A 15,657-nucleotide genomic window follows, 5' to 3' on the forward strand; every position below is an offset into this window, starting at 1 on the left:
TGAGGAGTGGTGAGGAGCACAGCAGTATGGAGCTGGCCCCCCCAGGGAGCAGCCAGGTGTCAGGCCCTGACTTCCAGCACACAACACTTAAACTGTATTCTAGCTTCCTAATGACAGGTGAGCCTAACGAAGGCAGGGGCCACTTCCTGACTTTCTTATGCTCTGCACCACTTTCAACCACTGGATACATGGGAGGGGCTAAGAAAAAAAAAAAGACTGGAGTGGAAATTGAGGAGTAATGTAGAAAATACAGAGAACCATTAATATTTGAAACTCTAGTGGTTTAAGACCATAATGATGTTGTGACATGGGTGTGAGACAGCACTGTCTGGGATGTGTCCTGGGATTCTTTCCTTTCCTGTTGTTGAATTTCCAAGGGTTCTTTCTACAGCTACTGAGAAAAGAGGATACCAGGTGTTTCAGACCAAGGGCCACAAAGAAAAATGACTGTGTCAAACAGAAAGGATGGTGGGTGAGCATGCACATAGGTGGATGTGAGGGGATTTGAGGAGGAAGGGTCATGAAAGCTTCAGAGCAAGGGTCTCATTTATAACCAGCATAATTTTGTCCACACTTGAATGAAACACATCTCAACAAGCACACCCTGTCATCTGACTTTTAAAGGGCTAGAAAGGGTAGAGTTTATAGCTGCCTTCCTAGATGGTCCCACAGCTGCATGTGTTACCACATCCACTCATGACTCTGGATCTAAGTCCTCCTTCCCTGGAACCCCGGTGGGCCTGTGACTGACTAACCTGGAGGATAGCACAAGTGATGCTGTGTCTTCCAAGGATGCAGCTTTCAGCCATCTTCTTCTTTTGGGACACTCCCAAAAGTGCATCCAAGGCCACATGGAGAGGATTCAGGGCCCAGCCCATGGCATACCTCTCACAAGGCTCCACACATCCCTCTCTGTCTTGTCTTTTTTTTTTTTTTTAATTTTATTTTAATTTGTTTTATTTTATTTTTATTTTATTTTTTAAATATGAAATTTATTGTCAGATTGGTTTCCATACAACGCCCAGTGTTCATCCCAACAGGTGCCCTCCTCAATACCCATCACCCACCCTCCCCTCCCTCCCACCCCCATCAACCCTCAGTTTGTTCTCAGTTTTTAAGAGTCTCTTATGTTTTGGCTCCCTCCCTCTCTAACCTCTCTTTTTTTTTTTCCTTCCCCTCCCCCATGGTTTTCTGTTAAGTTTCTCAGAATCCACATAGGAGTGAAAACATGGTATCTGTCTTTCCCTGTATGACTTATTTCACTTAGCATAACACTCTCCAGTTCCATCCATGTTGCTACAAAAGGCCATATTTCATTCTTTCTCATTGCCATGTAGTATTCCATTGTGTATATAAACCACAACTTCTTTATCCATTCATCAGTTGATGGACATTTAGGATCTTTCCATAATTTGGCTATTGTTAAGAGTGCTGCTATAAACACTAGGGTACAAGTGCCCCTATGCATCAGCACTCCTGTATCTCTTGGGTAATTCCTAGCAGTGCTATTGCTGGGTCATAGGGTAGATCTAGTTTTAATTTTTTGAGGAACCTCCACATTGTTTTCCATAGTGGCTGCACCAGTTTGCATTCCCACCAACAGTGCAAGAGGGTTCCTGCTTCTCCACATCCTCACGAGCATCTGTAGTCTCCTGATTTGTTCATTTTAGCCACTCTGACTGGTGTGAGGTAGTATCTGAGTGTGGTTTTGATTTGTATTTCCCTGAGGAGGAGCGACATTGAGCATCTTTTCATGTGCCTGTTGGCCATCTGGATGTCTTCTTTAGAGAAGTGTCTATTCATGTTTTCTGCCCATTTCTTCACTGGATTATTTGTTTTTTGGGTATGGAGTTTGGTGTGTTCTTTATAGATTTTGGATACTAGCCCTTTGTCCAATATGTCATTTGCAAATATCTTTTCCCATTCTGTTGGTTGCCTTTTAGTTTTGTTCCTCTCTGTTTTCTGAACGCTATTTGAGTTTCCTCTCCAAGCAGCTCTCACTGAATAAACCTAATCTTCATAAAACTGGTCCTATCGGCCATCGCCTGGTCTGTAACTGCATCTCCCCTGGAGAAGAATCCTCTTATTGGCAATTCTAGGCAGCAGGAGAAGGGACAGGCTCTGCATAGATGCTGTAAGACCCTTCATAAAGGGTCACTGTACCTCATGCAGAAGCTCCTGGGCAAATATAAGAGTTTCCCGACGGAAAGAGCAACTCTGAGGGGAAAAGGGTGGGGCTAGCAAGTTAGAGCTTTGGGGCAAGTCTGCAGAGCAGAGCATGTACACAGCCTGGTTGCTGACACAGCCTGTGATCACTGCTGCTCTAGCTTTGGCATATCTAAGATGGCAGTGCTCACCACACAGGCCACCAAGCAGCTCAGGTATGGTCAGTCTGAACCAACATGGCTGTAGCCTAAAATCTACACTGAATTTCAAAGACTGGATTCCAAAAACAGGATGTAAAATATCTCATTAAAAATTTGCTTATATTGGGGCACCTGGGTGGCTCTGTCGGTTAAGTGTCCAACTCTTGATTTTGGCTCAGGTCATGATATCACAGTTTCATGAGTTCAAGCTCCACATCTTGCTCTGCACTGACTGTGGAGCCTGCTTGGGATTCTCTCCTCTCCCCATCTCTCTGCCCCTCCCCCCACTCATGCTCTGTCTCTGTCAAAATAAATAAATAAACTTAAAAAATTGCTTATATTGATTATATGTTGAAATGATAATTGTGTGGATATAATGGATTAAATGTTACTAAAATTATTTCTTTTTATATTTTTCAGTATGCCTACAGAAAAACTTAAAATTACATGTGTACCTTGTATTGAGTATTCTGAGAATATACACACATCCCATAAATTCAGCAGTACCAGAAAACAGGTTCTCTTAGGTGCTATGCTAGCCATAGACTTCTTTGCTCTCAAGACAGAGCAGGGATGTGCTCAGTTCTAACTGATGAGGGTGACATGTGCCATCCTAGGCACCAGCCATGGGCTTCAGCTCTATACAGTGGGTGTCTGGTGGGGCTGGGGAACCAGGTGCCTATTTATTTTCACATAGAATCACATTTACTGGGTGTGCCTATGGGTGCCAAAGACAGTTATAGGGCGTTATTGCACCAGCCAGGAAAGGCAACAAGGCCATTGCCCTGATATGACAGCATGAAGGGTGCAAGGAGAGGGTGGGATTTCAACAGCAGCACTGGAAAGTGCCAGAGAGGAAGATGGTGCCAGCAGGTTGGCTGGGACTACAAGCTGGGCCTGAGTATGCATATATATAAGTGGGGGAAGGAGGGGGGGCAGATAAAAAACCACCTAAGATGGGCAATAGTGGGGACATCTGTTAGGGGTTGTTGTGTGTCTCAATCCATTCGGGCTTCTATAACAAATTTCCACAGACAGGGTTCATAAGTAACAGAAATTTAGTTCTCATAGTTCTGAAACTAGAAGTCCATGATCAAGGTGCTGACAGATATAGTGTCTGGTGAGGGCTTCCTTGTTGGTAGTTGGTGGTCTTTTCCTGTCCCATGGTGGAACAGATGGGGGAGTTCTCTGGGGTCCCTTATACAAATCACTAATACCTTTCACTGGGCTCCACCCTCATGACCTAATCGTCCCCAAAGGCCCTACCTCCTAACATTGTCACACTGGGAGCACAAGCTACAACATAAGAACTTGAGGAAACACAAGCATTCCATCTGTAACAGTGTGGAAATGAGGGAAGGGAAAATCTGCCTTTGGGGTGTCTGACCAAGGACACACTCCTCCATTATAGTGTCCACCCAAAGCAACAGCAGAAACATGAAATCACAGAGAACACTGATTAACATTCACACTCCCCTTTAATCAAAGGCAGCCTCGCCAACAAAATTAAGATTGAGAAAGACATAACAAAAAGCTAAAATGACAGTTAAATAGGGAGAGGATTTGGCAACAAGGGAAAGCACAGTCTCACTGCTAACAAATATCCTGGTTACAAAGTACAGGGAAACACAGAGCAGTGACTTTGGAAAGGTTGGGTGACACACCGCGGGGAAGGTTGAAAGTTGCCTCTACCTCTGGAGACTGACTCTAAAAACACCATTAGCCAGGGGGGCTCCTGGGTGGCTCAGTTGGTTAAGTGTCCCAACTTCGGCTCAGGTTATGATCTCACTGCTCACGAGTTCGAGCCCCGCATCAGGCTCTGTGCTGACAGCTTGGAGCCTGCTTTGAATTCTGTCTCCATCTCCCTGCCCCTCTCCTGCTCATGCTCTCTGTCTCTCTAATATAAAATAAAACATAAAAAATTAAAAATAAATAAAAATAAAACACCATTAGCCAGAGGCAGTGACCCTCCAGTAGCAAAGAGCAGAGGAACAGGACGCCTATGGCTTATAGGAGAACACCAAGGGCCAACTGATAGATGCAGAATGGGTACTGGGCTTGGGAAATCATTATTTTGCAGCCATCATGGTAAAGACTGGATACTATCCAATTGGATATTAAATCCAGGGAAAATTTTGATGAAGAACAGGATGTTTATGTCATTTTTAAGTGTCTCCCTACTGATTGCTTATTAGTTGCATGGGAGAAAAAAAACAGTAACTATACAATGGGGAAATTAGGCAACACCTTAACATCACCTATGCTGTCTGGCTGAGAACACATAATCTTAATTTAATACAAAAGAAATATCAGAACAACACGAAATAAGAATGTTTAAAAATCTCTCTTTAAAAATATCCATGTCAGAGACAAAGAAAAAGCTGTGGGAATGTGCTGGAAACTGTTAGGATTTAACACCCAAGGTGATGGTTTTGGAGGCCGGGACTTTGGGAGGTGATAGGATCATGAGGTCTACTAGAACCCTTGGGTCATGAGGGATTAGTGCCCTGTTGTTCAAGATCCCAGAGAAATCCCTTGGAGGCAGCCTTTCCATCTGTACCAGGAAGAGAGCTCTCACCCAATACCAAACCACAAGCCTGACTCCGAGCTAAGGGAATTTCTAGTAGAAGCTTCTGCCTGTCTTACCTTTTAGGAACTAAATTCCTAGAGGCTTCTGCCTAGCTGTCAATCTCACCTTTTATTTTATTTTATTTTACTTTATTTTTTATTTTTTTAATGCTTATTTTTGAGAGACAGAGACAGAGAGAGAGAGAGGGAGACACAGAATCTGAAGCAGGCTCCAGGCTCCAAGCTGTCAGCACAGAGCCCCACATGCGGGGCTCAAACTCACAAACTGTGCAATCATGACCTGAGCCGAAGTCAGATGCTTAACTGACTGAGTGTCTGACTCTTGTTTTCGGCTCAGGTCATGATCTCACAGTTTTGTGGGTTCAAGCCCACATCGGGCTCTGTGCTGACAGCACAGAACCTGCTTAGAATTCTCTGCCTCCTTCTCTCTCTGCCCCTCTCCCTCCCATTGGCGCCTGAGGTCTCCATCTCTCTCAAAATAAACTTTAAAAAAATTTTAAAAACAAACTAACAAACTGCTAGAAAAAGAAACACTGGGATGCCTGGGTGGCCCAGTCAGTTATGTATCCCACTTGATTTCAGCTCAGGTCATGAACTCACCGTTTATGAGATCAAGCCCCATGTTGGGCTCTGCACTAACAGTGTAGAGCCTGGTTGAGATTCTGTCTCTCCCTCTCTGCCCTTCCCGGGCTCATCCTCACAATCAGTCAATCAATCAATCAGAAAAAAACAAAAACAAAAAACAAAACTTGAGGAGGCCAGAGTGCAGACAGCAGCACTTTCAACAATAGCCAAATTATGGAAAGAGCCTAAATGTCCATCAACTGACGAATGGATAAAGAAGATGTGGTTTATATATACAATGGAATACTACTTGGCAATGAGAAAGAATGAAATCTGGCCATTTGCAGCAACATGGATGGAACTAGAAGATATCATGCAAAGTGAAATAAGTCAGTCAGAGAAAGATAGATACCATGTTTTCACTCATAAGTGCATCTTGAGAAACTTAACAGAAGACCATGGGGGAGGGGAAAGGGAAAATAAAAGTTACAGAGAGGGTGGGAGGCAAACCATAAGAGACTCTTGTATACTGAGAACAAACTGAGGGTTGATGGGGGGTGGGAGAGAGGGGAAAGTGTGTGATGGGCATGGAGGAGGGCACTTGTTGGGATGAGCACTGGGTGTTGTATGGCAACCAGTTTGTCAATAAATTATATTTAAAAAAAAAGTGGACAGTTACCTCAGCCTCATTATAATGTGAAAATCCCTCTCTGAATATTGATCCCGAGCCCCAGTAAAAGGAGCCTGCTGCTTTCCCTTGTTTGGCTGTTTTAATTGCTCCCCATTATCTCCCTATTCCTACAAATAAAGCAAGCTTGTGAGGCAGCTCCACTGGCGTAGTCTCTGTCTGCATCTCACCAAAGGAGCAGGCCCACTTGAGTTCAGTACACCACCTCCAGAACTGTGGGAACTAAATCTGGTTTATAATTTCCCCATCTATGACGTTTTTGTTGTAGCAGCCCAAACAGCCTAAGACATAATGTTTCAGACTGAAGGACCTTACACAGACAACTAAAGGCAACATCTGACCCTACAATGGATCCTGTAGGTTAACTAACAAAACTGAAATACAACCAGTAGGTTAAGGTATTGTATCTGTGGGAATCATGAAGTTAATAAGTGTGTCACAGTTAGGTGGAATGGGAAGCTGGGTCTTCTGGAAGAAAAGCCCAGATTTCTGGCTTCTGCACATTTCTGTGGTGTAAATAACTCTCACAAGAGCTGATTTCAAGCTATCAAAGGTTTATCAAGAAGCTGGCAAAACTCCTGAACACTGAACAATCAACTCTGTGCACATGCACACCACTGCAAGGAAGCAGGACTAAGCCTGTTCTTCGGAAATGTGTACTGAGTGTAGAGGGGTGGAGTGGCCCTGTGATGCATGTCACTCACCCTGAGATGTTCAGAAAATAACTGTGTATACATATTCATATCCATACACAGCACACAAGTGAGCAAACATGCAACGAGCACATGGAGTAAAATGTAAACAACAGGTGAATATGGGCAAAAGGTATCCAGATGTCCCTGCCACTGTTTTCACTTTTGTAACTTCATGTATTAGAAATTATTTTCCAATGAAAAGTTTTCTTAATGCTCTAAATGTTACTGTGAAACAATCAAAAATATTTTTAAAAATGGAAAAAGCAAATATCTGAATAAATAAACACTAATATGTTCAATATTTCTGATGTTTCAAGAAGTCAAATTTTAAGAACCAAAAGTGAAATTAGTAACAGAGTCCCATGAAAGAAAGATGGATTTATGGGTGTTTGAAAGATTCAGTGGACTAAAGTAACGTATTAACTGATGGTTAGTTACAGGCTCTAAGTCCAGGCAACAAGCTTAAAGGGAGGGAGGAAACACAACATGTGACTGCAATCCCACCTGCACAACAGACCCTAACACATGCCAGCAGGAGGTTCAGGAGGAGGGTGACACAGCTGACAAACACAGGATTTCAGTAGGGTACCCTGGCATCGGGTTTGGAGCAGAGGAAAAGAGCACAGGGCAGGAAACAGTGGGTCATGTCACACTCCAGAACAGCATGGGCTCACCTTTATCCTCTGGTGTTGCCAAAGCAATGTACAGCAGGAACAAAGTCAATTCTGACTTTAATTTGGAGGGAGATCATTAAGAAGTGAATTGATCATAGACCCTTAATAACAAACAATAATGTTTTATCTGTTGGGGTCCTGGATCATTTTAAGAGTGTAACAGGGGTGTGATACATTTCAGCACCACTGACCTATTGTTCACCACCTATGCCTTGCTCTGCGGTGTCTCTAACTAATGGATGGTCCTTGGTAGGTTTGGCTACCTGCATGGTGCCTGGAAACACTGAGGGGGGCTTCAGAACTGGTGCCAGTCTATCAGCCTTGGCCAGCCTGTGGGGGGCTCAGCATGGGCACCACACAGGCAAGTTGGGTCACCTCTCCTTGAAGAACATGAAACTTGGGAGGATCCATTAGTAGAACACAGGCTGAGAACACAGGCTCCACTTGCTCTGCTCATACACGGATGCTCCTGCTGACCCATACTGGACTATCCTTCATGTGGAGGTCAGGAATGTGGGCCACTATGAATGACAGGCCACTCCCAGGCAGGAGGGTGAAGTATGAGGCCTACACACCACCACCCAGGTGTGAACCAGTCAGACCCTGATAACTTGCACCATCCACCCATCTCATGGGCTCTAACACCCCACTCTTAGCAAGCACGGCCAGGTGAAGGCTGCGCAGCCTTCTGGCACCAGATCTCTGGAGGGCCAAGCTCTCAGAACCTTCCCCAGCACCATTGCCCTTGCTGTAAAGTGGGCTGGATGGTTCAGGGCAGGGGTGCATGAAGACCCCATGCACCAAAGACAAAAGCAATGTCCCAGTGCAAGACAAAGTAAATGTGATGGCTTGGGATGGCAAAGGGGGCCAGGTGGGGCACATACCCGGCACTTGAGCTCGTATTCCTTTAGGACCTCTACAAACCGCTCCTCCTGGGCCAGGAGCTCTGTACTCTGTGGCTCCAGCTGAAAGTCAGACCCACACAGAAAAATGATAGGACCTCAGACCAGGTAGAATGTGTGCTGTCACCCCATCATGCTCCTCCCACTAGGCTCAGCATCTCCAGGTACAGCTTTCCATCCCTCCTCCTCCTCCCTCCCTTCATTTAAAATATCTCAAGGCAGAAGGATGCTCTGAATTTATGGAAGGTGGTCATACTCTCAACTGGAGTCTGGGGTGCATTCCTACCTCAGCTGCCTGGGATGCCCCCTGCCTGGACCTCTCCATGCAGCACCTCCACTCCCCTCCTTCTCCCAAAGTGATGGGCAGGGCCAGATGGAGGGCCTCATGGTGGGCATGGAGCTCTCTTCTGTGCCCCCCACCACTGAGAACCTATCACTAGGGTCTGTACACATGGTGCTGGCGAGCCCTGGCTCTGTCACTAAAAGATCAGCACCCCTGCACTGCAACGAAGAGGAAGAAAACAGAAGGAAGGTCAATCTGCTGATTTTTCTCTCCATTCTGGAATTTAAGTAAGAAAAAACAGAATTCAGTCACCTATGGATTCAAGTCCCTGACACTTTTTACCCAGTAACCAGAGACTCAGAATCAGCAAAAGGACTTGCCTTGTCCTTCAACACAAATTCCAGGTCATTCTGCAATTTCAAGACCAGCTTCTCTGATTCCGAAAGCTTTTCCACAACTTCAATAATCTCCTTCTGTAATCGACTGTTTTCCTACAAGACAAAACCAGCAGTTTACCAGGCTTTGGGAGTGGAGGACAGAGCTGTCAGCAGCTTATCTCCCCTCTGCATCAAAAACTTATTTCCAGCAGTACTCCCAATCAGGGAAGAAACCTGCAAATGCAGGTGTCTGCTGCTCACTGATTGCAGGAGAGGAGGCTGTGCTGGGGAACCAACCCCACAGAACCCCTCACCAGTGCTCGTCGCTTTCCTCACTGCTCTTACTTCTCCCACCCCCAGTGCTCAAGAAGGCTATGAGTAACACAAGAGGCTGGGGGCAATCCTTTCTGAGCTGTTTTCTGAATGAGGGATTTGAAACTACACACTTATAGTTCAGATGTCCAGCAGGGGAGGAAGGCAGTGCCCACAGACATGGAAAATCATGGAGAAGAGCAGTAAGGACACGGTGTGGGCAAGGGCCCAGCTTCTCCCCCAGGCAGACAGAGACCAGGCAGATGTGGAAAGAATCTGCAGGCTCTGAGTTAGGAAAAGAAGAGGAAGGCAGGAGCAGAGGATGGACCAGGGAACACCTCACTGGATGGAATTAAATGCTGGGTGGCTGTGGATCACAGGACACTCACCAAAGCCCAGAAAACTCCCTCTGCTTCAGACCACACACCCAGGACTCCCAAAGAGTGGGCTTTAGGTTTTGGTCTTTGGCTGACCCCACAGATGCTCTGGTTTCCAGGGGGTGCAGCAAAGTTGGCCGCCGCCATTGACCCTCCATGACCATCATCCCCCTGACCCAGAGCAGAGAGTAAGAGCCCCACAGGTCTCAACCTGTCCTGGTGCCCCCACAACCAGAGAGAAGGAAGGGGTAATGCGTCTTGTGGAAAAGCCAGGACCCTTCTTGCTTTGGCTGAGAAATGTCCTATCTTTGTGGCTGCAGCAAATGTTCCTTAGTTGGAAATCGCAGGCATTTCCCTCCCACAGAAATGTAATAAGGTCACTAGGAGGTATTCAGTCCCTGACCAGGAAAATGTGGGATGTGGGAGGATGGACCCTCAGGCAACCTCATGTCTTTCCATGCAGGATGTCCTAGGGAGACACAGCTCCCCACCTACCTTCAGGGCCAGAGTCAGCTTCCCACGTAGGTTGGCCTCCTCGCCCCGCAGACGCTCCAGGTCCTTCTCCAGCACAGCTGTCTGCCTGCAGGTCTGCTCCCAGAGCAGCTCACGTTCCCTCTCCACCTCAGACCGCAGGAGGCTCAGCCTTTCCTGGTACCCCTGCTCCAGGTGTCTGCATGTTACACAAGGAATATGTCATGTTGGGTCCCAAGGGGCACCGCCTAGGCCCATACTGACCCCCGTCTCTCCAGGGACATCTCCCAAGCAACATGGCCTTTCTTCCTTGGAACCTTCCAGCCCACAGCACTTGGCCACACTGTCTGGTACTCCATTGTTCCTGCTTGACAGAAGGGGTCACTGAACCTCAGCTAAGCTGCAGATGTTGTAAGGGCAGGGGCCCTGCTTTAAATCCCGCCCTACCCTGGGTCTGGTGGTGGATGCCCCACTCAGGGCTGGGGAAGGTGACAAGGGATGCAAGCAGGTCCCTGGACCCTCTGGAGTGAGCTAGCGAATGCTTTCTGGGAGTACACCTCTCTAATGCCCTCTGCCTTTCAGCCGCCTTCCACACCACAGCAGCCATCAAATGCCTTGGATAACCAAATGCGTACAAACGTAAGCCTCTAGTGCAGGACTCAGGCAACATAAAACCTGGGGACAGTGAATCCCAAAGCAATCAGAGGACAAGGTAGGAGGCATTTTTTTTCACCTCAGTTTCTGCCTTACTCTTTTTAAAGAACCAGTTCTATCAGCAGAAAAAAGTGCCAAATCTTAGTTTTATCACTGAAACAACCACTTAGCAGGATCTCTCAAACCAAGTCTCTCTAGACTGAAGATGAGCAAAACTCGTACTTCAGCAGAGAGCTTGGCAACATTAATAATTAAGAAGAGAACACTGAGGGACACCTGGGTGGCTCAGTCGGTTGAGCGTCCAACTTCAGCTCAGGTCAGGATCTCGCAGTTTGTGGGTTCGAGCCCCGTGTCGGGCTCTGTGCTGACAGCTCAGAGCCTGGAGCCTGTTTCAGGTTCTGTGTCTCCCTCTCTCTGCCCTTTCCCACTCATGCTCTGTCTCTCTCTATGTTCCTCAAAAATGAATAAATGTTAAAAAAAAATTAAAAAAAAAATAAGAAGAAGAGAACACTGGGGGCTTGTCCTCCAGCCCCTCCAGACAGTCTGGACTTTCATTCTCATCCCAAAACTTTAAGGAAAGAAATGGAGGGAAAGGAAATGGAGAAAGGGCAGCTGTTACTTAGGGGAAAATAGTAAGATGAATCTAGCTAATGTAACACTCCACAAACTTTTGGGGTAATTTTTTAAAAATACTTATTTGAGGAAAGGTTCCGGAAGATGGCGGCGTAGGAGGACGCGGGGCTCACAACGCGTCCTGCCGATCACTTAGATTCCACCTACACCTGCCTAAAGAACCCAGAAAACCGCCAGAGGATTAGCAGAAGGGAGTCTCCGGAGTCAAGCGCAGACTAGAGGCCCACGGAAGAGGGTAGGAAGGGCGGCGAGGCGGTGCGCGCTCCACGGACTGGCGGGAGGGAGCCGGGGCGGAGGGGCGGCTCGCCGGCCAAGCAGAGCCCCCGAGTCTGGCTGGCAAAAGCGGAGGGGCCGGACAGACTGTGTTCCGACAGCAAGCGCGACTTAGCGTCTGGGAGGTCATAAGTTAACAGCTCTGCCCGGAAAGCGGGAAGGCTGGAGGACAAAGGGAGGGAGAGCTGCTGAGCCCCCGGACGGCAGAGCTCAGCTTGGCGGGGAACAAAGGTGCCAGCGCCATCTCCCCTGCCCATCCCCCAGCCAAAATCCCAAAGGGAACCAGTTCCTGCCAGGGAACTTGCTCGCTCCGCGCAAACACCCAACTCTGTGCTTCTGCGGAGCCAAACCTCCGGCAGCGGATCTGACTCCCTCCCGCTGCCACAGGGCTCCTCCTGGAGTGGATCACCTAAGGAGAAGCGAGCTAAGCCTGCCCCTCCACCCCCCCGTGCACCTTGCCCACCCACCCCAGCTAATACGCCAGATCCCCAGCAACACAAGCCTGGCAGTGTGCAAGTAGCCCAGACGGGACACGCCACCCCACAGTGAATCCCGCCCCTAGGAGAGGGGAAGAGAAGGCACACACCAGTCTGACTGTGGCCCCAGCAGTGGGCTGGGGGCAGACATCGGGTCGGACTGCGGCCCCGCCCACTAACTCCAGTTATACACCACAGCACAGGGGAAGTGCACTGCAGGTCCTCACCACGCAAGGGACTCTCCAAAATGACCAAACGGAAGAATTCCCCTCAGAAGAATCTCCAGGAAATAACAACAGCTAATGAACTGATCAAAAAGGATTTAAATAATATAACAGAAAGTGAATTTAGAATAATAGTCATAAAATTAATCGCTGGGCTTGAAAACAGTATACAGGACAGCAGAGAATCTCTTGCCACAAAGATCGAGGGACTAAGGAACAGTCACGAGGAGTTGAAAAACGCTTTAAACGAAATGCAAAACAAAATGGAATCCACGATGGCTCGGCTTGAAGAGGCAGAGGAGAGAATAGGTGAACTAGAAGATAAAGTTATGGAGAAAGAGGAAGCTGAAAGAAAGAGAGATAAAAAAATCCAGGAGTATGAGGGGAAAATTAGAGAACTAAGTGATACACTAAAAAAAAATAATATACGCATAATTGGTATCCCAGAGGAGGAAGAGAGAGGGAAAGGTGCTGAAGGGGTACTTGAACAAATTATAGCTGAGAACTTCCCTGAACTGGGGAAGGAAAAAGTCATTGAAATCCAAGAGGCACAGAGAACTCCCTTCAGACGTAACTTGAATCGATCTTCTGCACGACATATCATAGTGAAACTGGCAAAATACAAGGATAAAGAGAAAATTCTGAAAGCAGCAAGGGATAAACGTGCCCTCACTTATAAAGGGAGACCTATAAGATTCGTGACTGATCTCTCCTTTGAAACTTGGCAGGCCAGAAAGGCTTGGCACGATATCTACAGTGTGCTAAACAGAAAAAATATGCAGCCGAGAATCCTTTATCCAGCAAGTCTGTCATTTAGAATAGAAGGAGAGATAAAGGTCTTCCCAAACAAACAAAAACTGAAGGAATTTGTCACCACGAAACCAGCCCTACAAGAGATCCTAAGGGGGATCCTGTGAGACAAAGTACCAGAGACATCACTACAAGCATAAAACATACAGACATCACAATGACTCTAAACCCATATCTTTCTATAATAACACTGAATGTAAATGGATTAAATGCGCCAACTAAAAGACATAGGGTATCAGAATGGATAAAAAAACAAGACCCATCTATTTGCTGTCTACAAGAGACTCATTTTAGATCTGAGGACACCTTTAGATTGAGAGTGAGGGGATGGAGAACTATTTATCATGCTCCTGGAAGCCAAAAGAAAGCTGGAGTAGCCATACTTATATCAGACAAACTAGACTTTAAATTAAAGGCTGTAACAAGAGATGAAGAAGGGCATTATATAATAATCACAGGGTCTATCCACCAGGAAGAGCTAACTATTATAAATGTCTATGCGCCAAATACCCGAGCCCCCAGATATATAAAACAATTACTCATAAACATAAGCAACCTTATTGATAAGAATGTGGTCATTGCAGGGGACTTTAACACCCCACTTACAGAAATGGATAGATCATCTAGACACACAGTCAATAAAGAAACAAGGGCCCTGAATGATACATTGGATCAGATGGACTTGACAGATATATTTAGAACTCTGCATCCCAAAGCAACAGAATATACTTTCTTTTCGAGTGCACATGGAACATTCTCCAAGATAGATCATATACTGGGTCACAAAACAGCCCTTCATAAGTTTACAAGAATTGAAATTATACCATGCATACTTTCAGACCACAATGCTATGAAGCTTGAAATCAACCACAGGAAAAAGTCTGGAAAACCTCCAAAAGCATGGAGGTTAAAGAACACCCTACTAACGAATGAGTGGGTCAACCAGGCAATTAGAGAAGAAATTAAAATATACATGGAAACAAACGAAAATGAAAATACAACAATCCAAACGCTTTGGGACGCAGCGAAGGCAGTCCTGAGAGGAAAATACATTGCAATCCAGGCCTATCTCAAGAAACAAGAAAAATCCCAAATACAAAATCTAACAGCACACCTAAAGGAAATAGAAGCAGAACAGCAAAGGCAGCCTAAACCCAGCAGAAGAAGAGAAATAATAAAGATCAGAGCAGAAATAAACAATATAGAATCTAAAAAAACTGTAGAGCAGATCAACGAACCCAAGAGTTGGTTTTTTGAAAAAATAAACAAAATTGACAAACCTCTAGCCAGGCTTCTCAAAAAGAAAAGGGAGATGACCCAAATAGATAAAATCATGAATGAAAATGGAATGATTACAACCAATCCCTCAGAGATACAAACAATTATCAGGGAATACTATGAAAAATTATATGCCAGCAAATTGGACAACCTGGAAGAAATGGACAAATTTCTAAACACCCACACTCTTCCAAAACTCAATCAGGAGGAAATAGAAAGCTTGAACAGACCCATAACCAGCGAAGAAATTGAATCGGTTATCAAAAATCTCCCAACAAATAAGAGTCCAGGACCAGATGGCTTCCCAGGGGAGTTCTACCAGACATTTAAAGCAGAGATAATACCTATCCTTCTCAAGCTATTCCAAGAAATAGAAAGGGAAGGAAAACTTCCAGACTCATTCTATGAAGCCAGTATTACTTTGATTCCTAAACCAGACAGAGACCCAGTAAAAAAAGAGAACTATAGGCCAATATCCCTGATGAATATGGATGCAAAAATTCTTAATAAGATACTAGCAAATCGAATTCAACAGCATATAAAAAGAATTATTCACCATGATCAAGTGGGATTCATTCCTGGGCTGCAGGGCTGGTTCAACATTCGCAAATCGATCAACGTGATACATCACATTAACAAAAAAAAAGAGAAGAACCATATGATCCTGTCAATCGATGCAGAAAAGGCCTTTGACAAAATCCAGCACCCTTTCTTAATAAAAACCCTTGAGAAAGTCGGGATAGAAGGAACATACTTAAAGATCATAAAGGCCATTTATGAAAAGCCCACAGCTAACATCATCCTCAACGGGGAAAAACTGAGAGCTTTTTCCCTGAGATCAGGAACACGACAGGGATGCCCACTGTCACCGCTGTTGTTTAATATAGTGCTGGAAGTTCTAGCATCAGCAATCAGACAACAAAAGGAAATCAAAGGCATCAAAATTGGCAAAGACGAAGTCAAGCTTTCGCTTTTTGCAGATGACATGATATTATACATGGAAAATCCGAT

General features: G+C 45.7%; 1 protein-coding gene across 2 annotated transcripts in view; it reads right to left on the reverse strand.

Moving 5' to 3' along the window:
- Nucleotides 1-15,657, reverse strand: part of NINL (ninein like) — a 173,102-nt gene that overhangs the window by 56,320 nt on the left and 101,125 nt on the right. For both annotated transcript variants that reach the window (XM_049650110.1, XM_049650111.1), the window contains 3 exons: nucleotides 10,323-10,497; nucleotides 9,142-9,252; nucleotides 8,461-8,541 (listed from right to left, as the gene is read on the reverse strand). In XM_049650110.1, the coding sequence (XP_049506067.1) occupies nucleotides 8,461-8,541; nucleotides 9,142-9,252; nucleotides 10,323-10,497 (367 nt within the window). The remainder of the gene's footprint in view (nucleotides 1-8,460; nucleotides 8,542-9,141; nucleotides 9,253-10,322; nucleotides 10,498-15,657) is intronic.

This window comes from Panthera uncia, assembly GCF_023721935.1.
Source record: "Panthera uncia isolate 11264 chromosome A3 unlocalized genomic scaffold, Puncia_PCG_1.0 HiC_scaffold_11, whole genome shotgun sequence".
NCBI lineage: Eukaryota > Metazoa > Chordata > Mammalia > Carnivora > Felidae > Panthera > Panthera uncia.